At 38.0% G+C, this 19010-nt stretch overlaps 2 protein-coding genes across 4 annotated transcripts in view; both read right to left on the bottom strand.

Annotated features, from left to right (window-relative positions):
• The window catches only part of LOC138186001 (uncharacterized), a 132372-nt gene extending 119731 nt beyond the window's left edge, over positions 1-12641 (bottom strand). For both annotated transcript variants that reach the window (XM_069125410.1, XM_069125411.1), the window contains exon 1: positions 12440-12641. The gene's annotated coding sequence lies outside the window, so the exon portion shown is untranslated. The remainder of the gene's footprint in view (positions 1-12439) is intronic.
• Positions 12642-12766: 125 nt separating this feature from the next.
• Brd7-9 (Bromodomain containing 7/9) lies at positions 12767-17931 on the bottom strand. Of its 2 annotated transcripts, XM_069125387.1 has the most exons (4): positions 17729-17925; positions 17001-17111; positions 14503-16203; positions 12767-14400 (listed from the first exon to the last, which is right to left on the bottom strand). In XM_069125387.1, the coding sequence occupies exons 3-4, from the start codon at positions 16091-16093 to the stop codon at positions 13742-13744; spliced, it is 2250 nt and encodes a 749-aa protein (XP_068981488.1). In that variant the 5' UTR covers positions 16094-16203; positions 17001-17111; positions 17729-17925; the 3' UTR covers positions 12767-13741. The 2 variants fall into 2 exon arrangements, with proteins under 2 accessions (XP_068981488.1, XP_068981487.1); XM_069125386.1 differs by lacking the exon at positions 17001-17111 and having other exon boundaries at positions 17729-17931.
• Positions 17932-19010: the final 1079 nt, after the last annotated feature.

The following is a 19010-nucleotide window of genomic DNA, read 5'->3' as shown; positions in this document are numbered from 1 at the left end:
GGTCGATATCGCGTACCTCGAATGACTTAACGTTCAAGGTGGAGGAGATGAAATAACTCGAGTGTTAGATTTAGACGGCACTTTATTTGTATTCGTTGTATCACTTAACCGCACTAAGTTGGGACTTTGTCGTCCTGTATCTGTAGTCTTCGTTGCTTGTAGTTGAACTAAGTTGGGACTCTGTCGTCCTGTGTATGTAGTCTTCGTTGCTTGTAGTTGAACGAAGTGAGGACTCTGTCGTCCTGTGTATGTAGTCTTCGTTGCTTGTAGTTGAACTAAGTTGGGACTCTGTCGTCCTGTGTATGTAGTCTTCGTTGCTTGTAGTCGAATTAAGTTGGGACTCTGTCGTCCTGTGTATGTAGTCTTCGTTGCTTGTAGTTGAACGAAGTGAGGACTCTGTCGTCCTATGTCTGAACTGTCCGATGGTTGAAGATGAACTCCGTTTTTTTCGTTCCTGATTCTCTCCTCCCGCAGTTGTATCCCTTCTCTCCACCGTGCCCTTCCAGCTGGTCCTTTCCTGGGTTTTTCCTGGCCTCGAGTCGTTACGTTTACCGCCCTGGGAGGACATGTAATTCGGAATTTGCTAATGAGGGAAATGGGCCTGTACGTACCATAAACGGACGGCCTCCTAAAATTCCGAACAATATCAAACGTTTATAGTTGGAGCTGTGACTGAAATTTAATTATAGCGTGAATGAATGGGATATATGTTAGGAATGTAATATAACGATATTTAGTTACAAGTGATATTAGAAACATCTAATTCCATGAGAATTTACGAATTGTTGAGTTCAACGTTGCTTAAACTCAGAGTCTCGAAGAACGTCCCCGCTCGCTCAACAGAAACGAACTCGTGTCAATCCCAAGCCAGTTCATCGATGGCCCATAAAGACGTGAATCGTATCAAAGGGGCAGGAAAGATCGAAGGGAGCCAAAGGAACACCATTCGTGGTAGTTTATTTTACCGAAGTCGGTTAAGAATTTCGGTTAATTGGGTTTCACGAGCTGTCGTTTCACGGTAAACGACGTTAATTGCAAGTGGCATCCGTTTCTGGTCTGACTAGGAAAATCCAACGAAACTGTTTAGCTGTACAATGTCACGTTTCACGTTGGGAGAGGTTTATCGGTTTTCCCGGAGGCATTTTAATCGGCCCATCCGAGCGAAGTAGTCTCGAGTTTTTGAAAGGGAGGTTTCTGAATCGAAAGAGAATGCGGACGTTTCAACAGGTATACGCGATTGATCGAATGACAAAGGGCGATTACAGGTCGGATTTCTTAGCCGATAGAAGAATAGAGAAATTTGAAGCTGCAGGTGGAAGTGAACACACGGGCGGACGTAATCTTGCGAGAAAATTAGAACGAACAAGTTTTTAGATGACTGGCGTATTGACTTAGGACCAGGCTGGCCATCTGGCTATTTAAACAAGGCAACGTGCAAGTTACACGGAAGCCAATTTGCGCGTCCAAACTTTTCAGTATATTTCAGCTCCTTGTTCTCCTAAAATTGAAAAAGTTACCAACTACAGCGTATACTAAACTATAGGCCAAATTAATCTCCACAATACGTTTTAATTAAAAATGTATTTCCTTTCTCATAGCCCTTCCTCGATTAAACAAGAATTCCCACGCAACTATTCTTATACGGTTTCATACTACTTCGTGCTATTACCAGCAAACTGGCGAATAGATACGAGGCGAATAGAAGAAAATAGAAAGAAACAGAAGCGAGTGGAAATGAATGGAAACGAATGGGAATATTACTCGATACGGAGCGTCGCTACAGGAGTCGCGGTGTTCGATAAAAAAGACACGATATCTTTTCCAGCGTGGAACACCGAAATATCTTGATAAAGGCGACCCAGCGCCGTGTCCACCCACGCGATCTCGTGCCACTCCTATGGAAACGATAAGCCGAAGGGCGAGTTATCAAAGGCGTCTTTGCTATCAGCTAAAGATACCTTCGACCATTTTCGATCGACTGAAATTCAACCTTGCGCACGTATTTTCCATCATCGAATTTCGTTCGATCAAAAGCATCTTTAATAAGCTTGTTGTACGCGAAGTACAGAGATTCTCGGTAGATACTACGACAGGAAGGTGGTTTTCTCGAGAATCTTCTGTTATCGGATGGCAAAGACAGTGAACGATGATTCTTTGTGCAAATCGGTCGAGGGTAAGCCGATTGAGAAAACGATAACCAACGAGAAGAGGAGTATAAACGTAAGACGTAAATCGTAACGTCGTATGAATCTTCGATACAGTAATATCCGAGTTATTTTATTTCGCGCAAAAGACGACGTAATTTCCTTTGAAATAAGTTTAAGTCATAGAAGCGAATTATTTCTTTCTTCGAGTTCGTATTTCGCGTCGATGCTACTTGACGATGCTACTTGTATTCGCAACGACATTTTCCATGTAACTCGTGCCTTCCGGGAGAAATGGCAACTTTAAGGGACCCAGGCGCGCGATTTGCATTATTTAAATCGCAAGACGGATATCCGGCCCAACTGGCGTGCTTCCCAGCGTGGCCATTTGTTTTCAGAGAAAGGAGTTGAAAACGTCGTTAAAATCGTCTCTGTTAAATAAAGCAAATGCTGACCGAAATAGGACGAGGACGAGGATACCGAAGACGTTCGTCAAACTTGACGATACCGCCTGTTCATCGATAAACTAAGAAATCAATGTTGATCGAACTGTCGTCCTTTTCAACAACCAAAATACGCGACCCGAAGTCCATCTAATTTTACCGCGCGAATATCGAACAGATACGATCGCAAGGTAGAAATTTCAGATTTCATTTCGGACCTATGGATGTTATAAATCGTTGGAAATAACAAGGCGAAGGAAGCCTCGGTGAAACTCGATTTTCAGCAATATACAAATGCTGTTGTCGCCCTGCTGAAATCGAAGTCCATCAATCTGGCATGTTTGTGCCGTTTCCAGACTGAATATCCATTTAAAATGCAACGCAATAAAAGCTGTGCGCGCGGTAAACGACTTGGAGTGTTTAATCTTCGTTTGTCCCGCCATTTGCATCCGTCATGCCGCGATTAAGAACGATCGAAGAAGGTGATTACGTGGAATCGTTCAAAAGCACGTCACCGTAACGATCGTCACCGATGACGAGCGATATTAGCATCGATTTCGTTGATGATGCACGAGTAGGAGCTTCGTATTTGCAAAAAGTTTTCAATTGAACTTACTACTAGAGAGTTTTAGAAGTCGAGGCTTTACGACTTTAATAGTTCCAACTCGAAACTCCGCTACTTTAAGTTTTCATCCTACTTTAGTCTCCTTAAATTTTCGTAATTAAAATATCTATTCATACTACTCAAAGTTCGAACTTTAGTATCTTCAGAATTTAAAGAGAGAATTTTCAAGGAAATGAGAGAATACTAAGAGTTTTTTTCAACAAGATACACTCAGCTTCTCGAATTATCTGGAAAGAGGAGAGATTTTCATCTGATTACTCCTCGACATCGGACATGGCCGAATGAACTTTGAACTCGACGATCGAGCTTGTTCTAGCGGTCGAACGATGTCATGGGTTAAGCGCACCTCCGCTATCCTGTTTTTCATGAGTTCACACTTCCTATGGTACGTCGACACTGGCGAAACTTTCTTTCGAGATAAAGTTATCGCAGCGTCGACGTAGATACCTTCTATCTTACCGGAACGAAGAAGTTTGTCGAAGATTATAGCACAACTCGACCAGTCAATGTCGCGAGAAACGATTCTTTCTCGTTTAGGTTCTCCGGGTTATTCAAATTTCGAGCAATAAATCGTTGTTTCTGCTATTTTTATTTAACCGGTTGGAGTTTCAAGAAAAGTTATGACATTCGATTTTAATTGCAGAATTTTTACAAGAGATCTGTAAAATACTGTAATGTTTTGGATTTAATGGTAAAATTTATGTGCATAAAGCAACTAATTGTACGAATAGTAAACGTAAACTTTACTGGTCGGATTATCATTCGTGAAATACTGCTTTGTTAGCGATATGTAAAATGCTCGCTCGATTTATCACGATGATTAATTGTAGCAGAGCGATCCTGCTACACCTCTGTAGATAATTTCAAAAGCGTTTATGAATTTGAAATTTCGTCATTACCATTTGTGGCAGTGTCTAACGAAACGATTAATCAAAAGAATTGACGATCCATTTCTTTTTTCAAATCGCAAATTTGCAATATTTCCCATAAAACTTTCTGTGCTACGAATCACTTCGAAACAAGCTCGACGATGCTCAATTATTGTCTTGGAATAACGGCCGCATCATTATCCTGCACGTGCTCGTGGGAGCGTTTACTTGCATTATTGCGTAAACAGATCGTAATAATTGCTGCGGATGACAGCAGACTGAACTGTCTGATTTATCTTGTTGAAATCGTTCTATTCGAGATATTTAGCCCGTGAAAAATCAGTTTACACGCGATACGAAAAACCACCTCTCGCTCTTTCCACTCGCGTCCTAAATGTCCAATTTATTTCCTAAACAATTGCTAATTTCTAAATCATTGATTCTAATCTTTATACTTAATTCGTTTAAAAACTAACCACTGGCCCGAATTAACAGCCAAACCACGATTCCATTGAAATTTCATTAAGAAATAAATCAAGTGAAACGATTTAACGTTCATCGGTTTGCGTGAATTGCAAACCGATAATTTTTCCACTCGTCGACTCTGCTCCTGATATTCTACTTAGCAACTTGGTCGACAAATTAATCACCGACTTCTAAATTGACAATTCTCTAAGAACTTCTGCCTGTGAACTCATTCGTTGCGGATCTACTAATCGCTTAATGCGCCCTTCGAAGTGAAACTTCTGCATCGAATTATCAAATATTAGTTCGTTGGAAACCGAGAGTTAGATACCGTTTCGAAGAGCCGCGAATATATTTCAGCACGGTCCACGGTGCATTAACAGACTGTCAGAGTCGAGAGAAAATCTCGGAAATGGAGAACGAAATTTGACGATTCGGATGGCTGGATTATAAAATACTGAAAATATCTTTATTTTTATTAGAAAGTAGAACACTCTGGCCTAGATCGAAGATATCGGAGTACTCGAAGACATAGAATAAGAATGAATTTATTAAGAAATGATATCGACGCGCTGATCGAGGTTAAGGATGAAATTGGGAAACTTGAAGCAGCGGAAGACACGAAATTGGAGAAACTCGAAAACCAAAACATTTTCTACCGAAGTCTATTTTTAAATAAAAAGTTTCCGACCAAGAGATACAGATATTTCCCTGTAACAAATGCCAATGGAAATATTGACAATGAGAAGGAAAATCTCGGTTTGTTTCGAATTGTACTGTGTTGCCCCTAGAATTATAGCTGCGCCGTTTTAAACAACGAAACACCGAATGATAAAGAAAGGAGGAAACGGTAAATCGACGGTGAACAAAAACGGCGTGGCTTGTTTCCAGTCTACGGCCTCGTTTTTCCACGTCCAACGGAAAAAGGAAAAACCCAAAAGTCCCAACTATACGTTTCCCCTGTTCAATTGATTTAGTCAGTGAGGAGGATTTTGTATTTCAGCTAGTGGTAACGAAAGAAAAAAACAAAACAAAACGACCGATTTTCGTAACCTATTTCCGCGTCTCACGTTACGATCTAATGCCCCAACAATGAAACATTCTTTCGTTAATTCCCAAAAAGTCATTGGTATTGTAATTAAAGTTGATTTCGAACAATTTATTTTATCACATAACGAAAACAGAAAAAAAAACAGAAACACGTGATAAAGAACATAAAACGTGGAACAGTTTTTTGTCTATAGAGATAAGCGGTATCAACTTCACATAAACGGACCTTTCAAACATGTTCTGTATATTCTGCACGGAGATACGCTTTTGTATGTTCTACCGAACGTGCCGGACGCCCGAAAATTGGTCAGCTTATCTATTACATCGATTTAAACGAGACGCTTGGATATATACTGTGACCTGAAACCTACAACGGCTGATACTAAAATACCAAATTCTAACTATATGGAACTTAGGTCTTATCGCGACATGTCTTTCTATAATCGTGAAGATAGATGGATTTTTACCTGTGCGAATCCTTCGATACTGTCTCGCGATAATCTTTCAAGCATAACGATAACGACCTCCGTGATTCACCAGCAAAAGCTGACTATAACGGCAAAAGTATCGTGCCTTAGCTTTCTAAAGTTGGCGAATATTAAAAACAAAATTCCTGCAATTTGTTCACCGCAATTTACGTTTGTATGTAATTCCTTGAAATTGTTTTAATCTCATTTTTATTCATTTTATGTATCCACGTTTGTTTTCATTCAGACGCGCAACAAAGATTTCCCTCGTACGAATTTACAGTCCATACAAATGACGCGTTCCATCTCGAAACTAGTATCGAAGTCTGATCAATTTGCAGACTTGAAAAAAGAAACAAAGGACAAACAATTTCCATATCGATTCGCCAGTGAATCACGTGCAAAGGCAATATCGTTATTACTCTCGAATCTCGGTCCGACTTTTCCCAAATTTTTGTAAACCGAAAGCCAACGCTCGCTACACAGACACCTAACGCGTATTGTGCAAATTTGAATTTTAAAGTCGAAAGATACGAGAAGTGGAACGCGCGAACGTGAATATTGAAAATGTTTCAGGAACGGCCGATGCTCTTTTGTCGGTCAAAAGAATTCGAACCAAATGAAAATCGAGATGTAAAGGATGGGGAAAAAAATCCATCAACGAAGAAAATGAGAAAGAAAGAAAAGATGTTTCCCTTTTGTTCCCGAGACCAGCCGTAGGGTAGCCGCATGAAAACACACCAACGCGAGTCCCAAATTTCTCTCATCGTTCGACTCGCTACGCGCGGTACGGAAGCTGATTGGCGAAATTTTCGTGGGTTCGGTAACTATCGAGTTTTCTGAGAAACCTATCGAATCCTGGGAAGCCTATTGATTACATGTGTCGATTAGAAGTTAGATTTCGACGCTATATCGATGGCTACTCGTAGAAGGATTCAGACGTGATCCTCACACATATTTGATTCACTTTAAACTATTATTCCCTGATTCTTTATTATTTGTAGATTGTATATTGTATTTCACATCGGAGCAATATTCTCTCATAATCTGTATTTCTGTTTCTTCGTACGGTAAATGTTAATATACAGAGATAACGAAATATTGAAATAGAAACGATATAAATTAAGTTGTGCAGAGAAAAAGGGTAAGAAACGAAGTTTTACGGACGAGGACAAATATCCAGAATTCGGTATTGTTCGTAGAGAAAATCTTGCGATGATCCCGTTCGATTAAACTTCCTGAAAGAGGACTTGTTCCGGACGCGTGGAAAATCGAATTACGAACGAACGGAAAAACAGCCGATGGCAGCTCCTTTGCTATTTACTCTTTATTAGAGAATTACGGCAGCGAAAGAGGAGCCGAACGCTTTTAAGCAAACTTCCGTGCGCTATGAATTGTTTTATATCGCGTGCACGTGCAAACGCCATGCCATAGAATTGGCAAACGAAGCGCGAATTCCATCGTTAAATGTTCTGGAACTCGTACTTCTACCGTGATTTGTTTCAAGTTTGTCTGGTAGACAATAATCGTGAAAAAATACTTTCTGCAATTTCCTAGGAATTGTCTCGCGAAAATCGAGGCTGAACGATAGCGTCTCGTATCGCTTACGATTAGTCCAACTTGTGTTTTGTCGAAGCTACGAGGATCGTAAGTTACAGACTAGACTCGTCGACCAATGAATTTCAGCTTTATGGCTCGGGCAATTAAGCTGCAACCTGTTTTAATCTGATAGTTTAGGCGAAGAGAAAACGGCAATTTAAAAATGTTCGCCTTAAACGGAATTCATTTCCAACAGTAATAACCTAACGAATACACGAGAAATCATAAACAACTGATTCTTCTCGAATACGAACCGGATATTATAAAAAATTTCGGAAGATCGATCTTTTATGCGGTGAAAATTCCTCCGCTGGAAAAATCAAGAAACACAGACGTGCGTATGTAACTACGGAAGAGGAAGGTGGAGCAGCGGTCTGTGTTCGTAGCAGCCGCATAAATGGAGCCACGCAATTTCCTGCGCGCTGTAACGTGAATATGATTGCTGGTCGCTTTATAAATTCTTCGTTGAAGAATACAGCTTTGACGAAAAAGAAGCTTTCGTTGGCTAAAATACACGATGCTTGTAAAGGCTCGCTCCTCTATGCGAACCCATTCACTTCCAACGATAAATTTCTCGCCTTAAGAAGATGGAGTAAAGATGATGAATAGCGAATGCGTAAAATTCTAAGAGCTTATAAAACTATATATGGTGGCGAACAGCGAAGTCGAAGATCGATAATACCAGCGTTGGATGAATCTAGATACGGAAGTTCAAACGTGATGAGGCGTTCAATTTTCACGAGAATTTTAATGGAATTGCACGATAGCTTGCGAGAACAAAACAGGATTAAAACGACGAATATCATCCGGCAGCAGAGCTATCCGATTATTACAGTCGATTAGAATCTAAAGCCGCGTTAGGGCTGCTTACACGACTGATAGCACGATTAAATTTGTCGAAACTTGTGGGGTATGCGATTAGATTTACAACGTCCAAAGCGGAAACTGTATAATTATTCGTATAAAATTAACATAGAATTTTTTTGAAAAGTTCGTCGTTAATGATATGACGAATTGGTGAAAATTGTTATATATAAAAATAATAACCTGATTATCTGGTATTTTTAATGTTAAATAAAAGTAGGAAATTTGTGTATGTAAAACATGCTTGACATTTGTGGCAGAATTAAATCAAAAGCTCTTTAAGCAAAATTTGCATTCATAAGGACAGAAATTTTCGTGCGTAATAAATTCATTTCACGTCGATACCGTAATTAATTTGCTAGCTGACCACAGTCTTGTCAGCTTAGGCTCGCTTAATTGAGTTAGTCGTTCATGAATTTATGAGGAATAGTTGTGGACCGGATAGAATCGCGCGGTATAATACATCTATACGTGTCTCAGTTTCCAACTATGTATAGTTCTATACTGCGCTGCGTTGATTAATCACGAAATAAATGAATTACATTTACTGCGCTAATCAGATAGATAAAGCTACGTACGAGTCTATCTGACCTGACTGACGAGTTAGATTCCTATTCTACTGCGTATTTCCCTCGTTCGACCTGATATGCTTATATTCTACTTGCTTAACTACATAGCGTTCCAGCAGTCTGACTAAGCATACCATGTTTCTCCTTATCATTAACATTTTAATTATGAATCACGGAGATAAAACGTTTTCGAGTTAAATATTTACTAACGTTGAATAAATATTTCTCTCGCTTAAATGTTTCATCGTATCATGTTAATTTTTACGATTTATCCATTAACATATTTCTATACACATACATTACAGGTCGATAGCTGTAGCTTTAAGCGGAAAGTATCCACATAATCTCATAATTCAAGCTAAAGTTAAAAATATGGTAGGTTCTACGCTCTTACGTGTATCTGTTATTTTTCAAAACTTCATTTCTCAACGAAACCCTAATGCTTCTATATTTTATCTGCTTCGTACTTCTTTACCACATACCATATTTCTTCTCGATTATTCTACAAGCAAATACTTTGTTCCTAGTTTCGAAAACATCTCCCGATATTTAGAACGGGCACATTTCCTTCAAAGCAATCAGTAATTAGTTATCCCGTTTAATCGCCGATCGCTGTGATTTGCGTGTACAACTATCTATTTGTCATAGAGGCAAGCATTCGTGACGAGGCGCTCGTTCGACCACGCCGATTTTACGCGCCGCCGCCAAAGCAAATTCCCCGAATCCAATACTTCCATTCGGTTGCTCTGTACGATTCAGCAGAATAACGCGAGGATAATGAAGCCTATGTTTTACCGCTACGATAATCAATTTCGACATAGCGGACCCGCTCCTTTGATCATGCCGATCCAATCAAGCTGCATGGTTCTCGATAGAAACAGAAACTCGTTCGTCTTCGAAGGAAAATTCACGTCGGTTCAACGTGTATAATGTACAATGTCGTTTTCCAGTTTCTTTTAAATTCCTTTCGTTTTAGCCGTTTGAGTTTTCCCATCGCTAAAAAGAATCTTAAGCTGGAAGAAAATTTTATCGTACAATTTTCTTTAGAACACTGAAGGTCTGCTTGTTTGTCGAAAGGAGGGCGAAATAGAAATATACAAATTCGTAGAAGAACAAACTACGAATTAAAAAACGAAGAATTATGAAAACTGACAAAGACAAAAGTAAACAGAGAAACAATTGGTATACAAGCGAGTATCTACTCGCGTATATGTACTAACCGCGGCATTTTAGCTGGCGAACTTGACTAACCACAAATCAGCGTCGTCCTTACATTTTTAAATTTTAAACAGTCTCTCGGATAACTACCCGCGAACTTGGCTGTGGAATTCCCACGTTAGCCAGCCGTCAGGATCTTCTAGAATGTCGTGGGCTGTATCTACAGGGAAAACTAATCCGACAAGCTTGAAATATCGTTGGTATATAGTACATAGCCGTGATGAAATTGCGGTCAGGTTCTGTGTAATTGAATCCATGTTTTGCTAAACTTTCGGAATACCTTTGCGTTTATTCCTTTATAATACAGTAGCCTCGATAGATTGTTTCCAAACGAATCTAGAAAGCTTTTCGTAAATTTATTCGATGATTACATTTTAAAGGATATATTTGCCAGTATCTAAAAATGATCGGAGAATGACAAAAATAGAGAATCAAAATTATTCTTTTTCTAGCGTAGAACTTCCATATTAAGCTAGTCAAAAATACGAGGCAAGAATTTTATAAAAAATTGAACAGTTTACAAGCGTCGAGATATTACGAACTATTCGATTCACGTGACTCTGTGTAGATTTGCGAATCGAGAAAGATTATGCGCGGAAATGGCACAAACGTTAATCACGAAGTATCACAGGCAGATATCAAAGAATGATAATTGCTCGGCTCATAGTTGATGGTAACGAGCTTCCGCTCGAAAACCACGCGAGCACACCATTTCCAGGCACACCCCGATGTTTTCGAAAGAACGGAATCGTTGGTTAATTAACCTGTCAGGATGCAAACCAGACGACGCTCTCGAGTGCGTTCGTTTCGCCGGGAATTATTATGGCCCGTGTCACAGTTGGAGCGAGAATCTTAAATCGGCTCGTTTCCTTCACCGAAATCGAAATCGCGATCATCTTGAAAATCGTTATCCACGGAATACGTCGTTAAAATTGGCGTCTCGAAACGCCCGATTAAATTAAATCCCGGGCCATGGAAGAAGGCAAACTTCGTTATCGGAATGTTTTATTTACGTTACGGCGTCGTGACGTCGAAATGAAATTTAAACACACCCGGGGATCTCAATCGTCGAATATCTCGCTTGATTACCGTTTCAGAAAAGAAACTCAAAAAAAGAAAAGAGAAAAAACGAGAATTTAACAAGTATCGTAGTTTAAATATTACGTTTCCCTATGGATGAAAAGTTTGATGCGAAGTAGGAAGCGAAACGTAAGGAAATAATGTTAAAACAAACGGAACTCTGGAATATTTCACGATCGATTGGAGAGTGTTTGAAAACAAAATTGAAATTCGATGAAAAATTCCAATATTTAGTTTCAGCACGAAGCATTCGGCGAAAATAAATACGAATAAAAAAAAGAAAGTGGAACGAAACAACACCGAACACATTTGTGAAACTGTTGTTTCACAGTAATTTTTTTAATTTGCACGTTAAACCACTAATGGAACAATTAATCGGGCGTGCTAGCGGTAAAGAGATTTGGCCCGCAATAAACGTAGCTAATCGAGTTTCTAGTTTTCCGTACTCGAACTTGTCTATTTCGTTATAACGACGTAATTACAGTAACTCATACTTATACCGGATACGGGGGCACTTATACCACGCAATTTTCATATTAGCCTACGCTTTACCGGCGTAATCCTATTATCAAGCAACTACAACTCCCATACTTGCTACTGTGTGTTATTCCTACGCGCTCGTCCCTCGGAATATCGCATTACATCGCTGGAATCGACTTTGCGCTTCACACGTTGCGTAAATAACATTTCTATACAATGCGAAAAAGGAAGTATTTTCGCTGTTACCGCTAAAAAGCATTAGAGGATAGATTGTTTCCATTAAAGTAGAACGCGGTTTAGGGCTTTTCAAGTGATCCACCAAACATCTCGTGGATCTGATTATGAATTTCATAGAAATAGATTGGTGATAGTTTACATCATAAAGATAATTGAAACGAAAATTGGAAAATAAGAACCTTATTTTATGTAAAGTGAACATCTCACACTACGCATAACCTTATTTCTATGTAAGATGTCAACGAAGTATATACACAATACAGAAAAAGTTTAAAAAATAATATAAAACAAACATATATATATATAGAGAGAGAGAGAGAGATAATTACCTTTTCCGTTTCATGGTAGACGAAGGAAAATTGTTCACTCGTCACATCACAAATTACACACATTTGTAAGGAGACTTTTATTCAAACCAACATGGCGATCTTATGTTTTCGCGCGAGAAATTAAGAACAATTTGAATTCCTTTCTAGAAAGCCAATGATTGGTGGAAAAGTGTTCGCTGGCGCTACCGTACGGTAAAATATAGTACTATATTTTAATGTTAAATTTCTTCATTAAATAAAAAAAAAGTACTTTCCCTGCTTCTATGATGTTTGTCTAAGCCAGAAAAATATACGGGGTAAGCTTTTCATATAAATTAACGCTTTAGCTTTAATTTTGTCATATTAATTTGTATTTGAAATACGCATTTCAAACAAGTGCCTATTTTATCGTCACTCATCAATTTGAAATAAAATAGAAATGATAGATGATGAATACATGATACAATAGTGTTTATACAATGGGCATTTACAGGTATTTAATGAACAAGATAGTGATATGTAACGATCGACCATTATTTGCTGAAATTTTGTCACTTCTTTGCTCTTACTGCCATGCGCGTTATATTCGTAATGATTAACGGTCATATTGAACAAACTGTAAAAAAAATTCAAATATTTTATATATACAAAGACCTGTTTTCATTTCCTGTTCTATTCCATTTTTTTTTTTATAAATTGATCGATATAAAAAGATATGAAAGCTTGATCTAAAACTTAGAACAATATTTTTTATATTTATCATGAAGTGTAAAAGAAAATACAAGAATTGTTTTTAAAAATACACTTTATGAATATTTACAAGTTCACATTTTTTCATTTTAAAATAGAAATGACAATTCATTATTTCATGATTTACTGAGTAATTTAACAATGGGAAGATTGAATTTCATATAAAGAGATTGATTGTATATTTTAAGAATACTGTTTGCGTAACATTTTATCAGTAGTTAATTATAATTACATCTTGAACAATGTTTTTTAAAAATAAAAACAAAAGCAAAAACAATTTTATTAAAACATGTTCTTTCATGATTTCAATTGGACAATTTCACAATGTACGTTAAAATTTTATAAAGCTTCGTATAATATAATTTGTTACGCAAACTTCATAAATAATGTACATATATGTATATTTTGAAAGAAAATAACTGCGATGTTGATTGAAGTACATTACACAATACCATCTTATTTATTAATTAAAGTATTAAACTAACGTTAAATCTACTGTATATATCTAATAAAATGTACAACCTATAGAAGGTAAATCTTAATAAAAACCATATATCTCAAGATTCGTACATACTAAGATTCGGATAAAATATCCTCCAAAGTTTTATCGTCATGGAGTGGTGAGTGTCCTAATGTAGGATCACTCTCTAGAAATTCTCGAAGCTCCGATTCTAAATCTGGTACCGCAGAAGTTTCTGACGTGCTTAATAAAGACGGAGGAGTCTGATTATGCGTCATACCGATCTGTATCTGAATAGGTGGTTGATTCGTATTCACGATATTAATTGATTGATTTTGTTGACTGGTTGGACTGAGTAAATTAGTATTCTGAATCGGCGACGGAGCCGATAACAGATTCGACGGAACTTGATTGTTACTAGTTTGCGATAAGAGATTGTTCTCCGCAACGATGGTTGGATTATGCGTGATCGGTTCTACTTCCATGGGTTCTGGTCCACCAAGAGGTGCTATGCCCATAGCTCTTCGCAAGCCGTCTACGGGAGCGATAGCTGAGGGAGGAAGTTTCTTCGCTATTTCCGTTAAATTTTCTGTGATTTTGTCGGCTATCATTACTTCCGTCTCTGACGCTTTAGTAACATTTGACAAATGAGCGGGTGGTGGAGCTGAGAGTCGTTCGTGCTGCACTTGCTTTAAACGACCTAACATTTGGGACGTATCGTCCAATCGATTCTGTAAAGTTGTACGCTCCTCGTTCAGCTTCAATTCCTCCTCTAAAAAAATAAAATAAAATTACAGATGTTATTACGAGTAAGTACCTATTTAGTACTAAGTAAGTTATTATAGATACTCCAATTTTTCTAAAGTATAATTACCCATATTCTCCAAAAAATTAACATCAATTCCTAATTCTGACAATGTCTTCAGTTGGTCGATATCAACTTTAACATTGTCTAAAGCTGGGATATTGCGATTAACATCCTGCATAGGCTTCTCTAATAAATGCTTTATCTTTTCTTCCTCCTCTTTGAGTCTTCGCTTTTCCTCAAGGAACTTCTTAGTCTTTCTGTGATCTCCTCCTGTCAGGATATCCAACAGATCATCGACCATAGTTAACGTATAATCACAGTCTTTAGCAAAGTCTAATATGGATTCTGCATATTGTACAGCAGTCTCGTCGCCATATGTCTGATACACCAAGTCTGTTTCCTCCTTTGTCAGATTAGCGAACGTGGAATCGTAACTTGGAGCATAAGAACCAAAGGCACCGTAATATAAAGGTTTAACTGGTTTAGACATATTTCTCCTATCTTCTCGGAATCCTGCTAACGCTCCTGTACCATGATTCAATTTACCTATAAGCTGCACTAATGATACCGGTCTTTGATTAGTTCCTGGAATCACACCGTCTCCCGGCACTATGATCTGTAAACTAGTAGTTCCATCTTTCTTTTGTCTAAGGAAACCCATCTTGGAATTCAACCTTTTCAACGTTAACTTGTCCGATGCTACTTTCGCGGCTCCTCGGGCTTGTTTTAAGATTTCTTCCGGCGTCATATCATCCGGAATGGCTTCAAATTTACCTAAATTTGCTAATCTCATTTTCCTTTGGTTCTCTTTTCGAAGTTCTTCTGCCTCTTCGTTACGTTCCTCCTGTTCCCGTTCCCGTTCGATTTGTTCCTCTGTTACGGGAACGTCTGGATTATTAGGATCTTCTGTACCCAATTCAAACCCAAGCTCCTCTTTTGAGATATCCTGCATGTAAGTTAGTACAGGTCTTAATTGACGAAGTTTTTCAGGTGTAACCATTTTTAGGCCAACATGCAATAATTTCTTTGCTGCCTTGTAATAAATTGTATCTGGGTGGTTATAAGTAGTAGCGTTATCACACATTAGTTTAAAATCGTCTACGAATTCGTTTAAGTTTTGATAACTATTATCGTCTATTTTCTGCTTTATAGTACTGAAATCCATAGGATTAGTAATGATCTGAGAGTATCCAGGTGCAATACTATCTGTGACTGGCCAAGCAAAAAATTGCTGTGGGTCACGTTTCTCCATTGACCTAAGAAGGTGTTCCAATAGTCGTTGAAGAGGAGTACGTTCGGCAATTTTCCTAAGTACACAAGTTCTAGGTTCACGATGTGGAGAAAGAGAGTTAATATGGCTAGTAACACCAACTCGATGTTCCCCACTAGACGGTGGCCTTGGAGGTAACAATTGATGATTAGGAATCTTTTTAGGGATTTCTGCTAAACTTTCATCGGCATCTCCCACTGATTCTTGACTGGATTCCTCTCTTCTCCTCTTTTTATCTTTATGATGATGCTTGTGCCTTTTATCCTTCTTTTTCTTTTTCTTTTTAAGCTTTTTATGCCCTACGTATCTATCATATTCAGATTCTTGCGTTACAGGACAGTTTAGACCCAACTGTTGTTGGTAGACACCCAAATGTTGGGACAACATTGTTGTCTGGCTTGGGGATTCGTTCCCGTATTCAGGAGTCCCACTGCTACCCCCAACCTTCAAAATTAATTTCAAGGTACGGGGTTTATCCGTGCTTGTATACTGCCCTTCTGTTAAAAAAGAAAGGGCAAATTATTTGCAAGAAATTAAGATTACATGTATATATATATACTAAATATGTATGAAGACATCAAAGCATTAAGCTGTTCATAATATCTAGTGCATGCAACAAAGATGTCTTGCAGAAAATCATACAGAAGTGCAGAATAACAGCGTAATAGTGTTGTAATGTAAAAATATGGTGCTAAATATTACATTAAATAATCTTGCAGGGTTATGAAAAAATAAGTATAATTTTGAATTAATAAAAATCTACAGGATATTAACAGAAAGGTAGAAGGAGATGTTGATAATAATGATAATAAAGATGATTTTATAACAGGACAGTGACCTTGTTTTCACATTCAACAAACTGGAAGCGAGATGGAAGTAGCTCGACTTAAATTAAATAAACCTTGATAGAGAAGTATGCAATAAAATAATTACTGTTGTATGAACCAACTGAATCTGCAGGAATAATCAAGGAAGGAACAACTTTTGAAATTGAAAATACCCCGTAACGAGGTAAAGCAAAAGCACATGGCCTTTCTGATGCCATAATACATAACAGCCAGGGAACTAAGTGATTGAAGTGCAACAGATATCCTATGTATCCCAGATGAATACCCACAAAATATTTATAGCAAAAAATTGTAATAAATTTGTCTCATCACAGATCTTGTTGCACTTCAACTAATTTTAATAGACAAAAAAGAACTAAAAGGGTTTGGAACATCTGAGTAATTTTGGAAGCACAGCTAGTTTCTGTCGTGCAACCAGTCCATGTCTGTTGTTACACGTCACTTACTTCCACGTCGCACCTGTTGCTGTGGAACCTTCGTTTATACTTTTGAATCCACCTTACTTCTACTCCAACCTCACTCTCAGTTTGTCCGTGGTGAAAACGTAGTCAACATTCCTGTGCATCATTAAACTATGAGTACAAAAAGGATTCCAATGAAAATGTTCAAGAATTTCAACCAATTAAGGTCCTCGTACTGTGTCAATCTCCATACCTTGAGCACATTTGTATTTATGGATGATCTTTTCATTTGAATCCTCAAATAATCGACACAAATGTCAACACTATAGAATTACATTCAGTGAAATATTCCAGTAATATAAAAATCGATAAGTGATAACAAATAGAGAAACATTAAAAATGAGAAAAAATGAAATATTTAAGAAATCAAAAATACTCGTTACTACGATCTACAATGTGTCGAAAAAGAAAGCTCCAAAATACTGTATACAACAAAAACACCTGATAACGTGGCAACAAACTGTCGCGAGTACGATTCGATTAACAAATGTAAAAACAAATATTGCAGTGGAACGATGATCGAAGCGCTTTTGCAATTCGACGCGCGTTTCGTATTTTGCTAGGAACACAGTGTGCGGCATTTTGTACTGTTCAAAACGCGGAACATAATAATGTGGCGACCTATGATGCCATTGATGATGTAAAGGAATAATTAAAAGTGATCAGAAATGATAAAACGATCGAGATACACCGGATCTAGTCCTGATCCTCACCTTCGTGCCTTTCGCGCTTGTGCTTTTTATGCTTCTTCGAGCCCATGGTTTGCACGTTGGCTCACAGCCTGATAGAATATTCTAACGATAAATAGTAAACACTACGTCGTAAACCATTACGGAACGCGGTTTGTGAGAGTACCGCGCTCCGTTACATGCACAAGCAATACGGCGGCAGCCATTGAAGACGTCACACGACTCCAAGCCCTGCCAAGCCGTTATGGTGGATGCATGTCTTTCGTTCCCCCAGTCCAACGTTTATTCGCCAGCTGCCCTGTCATGGCGACGCGTCGTTCGAAGAAGCGCGTGTTACGAATGCAGTCGAATATAAATTTATCATTTTCCACTTACATTAAAACATTGAAAATTTGATTTCACACTTTCCAAGATACTCTCTTTGTAACGCTGAGCAGGTAACAAATTTTTTTTCTATATCAACAAATTAATTACGAAAAATTTAAACAACGGCAGCGTACCTAAATATTTTGAAATATGTAGAGTGAAAAATTATAAATTATATTTGTAGCTTTAGATTTATACTAACATTAATTTACACTTAATTTCTAATTTTATTGTATTTAACTAAACTCTATCCTGTTTCGAAATACATACAATAAATATCAAAAAATTGCGCCATAATATTTTTGACTGCATCTAATTAAAAAGAAAAAGCACTCGATATCGAATCTAAGAAGATGATTTACTTCGTTAATTCTCTGCAACTGAGAAAGTAATGGAACCTAATGGAACAAAAAAGCTCTGTCGCTTTATAGTAAATCGAATTTCACGAGCAAACACGATGGCATTCTCAATAATTACACTAACAAAATCATAAGTTTTATAGATAGAAAATTATTTCTCCCGGAATAGGATTCCATGACATCTGTAACTTCTATATACACAGACGATCCAGGGAAACATTGTGTATGGAGCTTTAAAGGCGAAAGGCGCTTCCTAACCTACAAAAGACGCTTGAAGTAGTAGCACTTACCGTACACCGAGGAACGAGACACTCGACCGTATTCACAGACACGCTTTACCGTACAAGATTGCCCCACTAAATGAGCATACACTATGGCGAATTTTTATTGAAATATCCAGCAACTTACCGCGGCGTCGACGAACCCAGCCGCGATGCAATTAAAGGGGCAAACGATCAGCTGTTTCGGTAAAACGTCGAGCGGAACAGAGAGAGAAAGAGAAATGTGTTTTCTCGGTGGCTCCGAAAAAAAATTCACGCACAACAGCACAGATGTGTCGTCTTCCCCTGCATTACACTATA

Source organism: Bombus flavifrons, chromosome 13 (genome assembly GCF_040668555.2).
Source record: "Bombus flavifrons isolate JBK064 chromosome 13, iyBomFlav1_principal, whole genome shotgun sequence".
In the NCBI taxonomy this organism is placed as follows: domain Eukaryota; kingdom Metazoa; phylum Arthropoda; class Insecta; order Hymenoptera; family Apidae; genus Bombus; species Bombus flavifrons.
The sequence above is the reverse complement of the archived record's forward strand: the minus strand, read 5'-3'. Positions and strand labels throughout refer to the sequence as shown.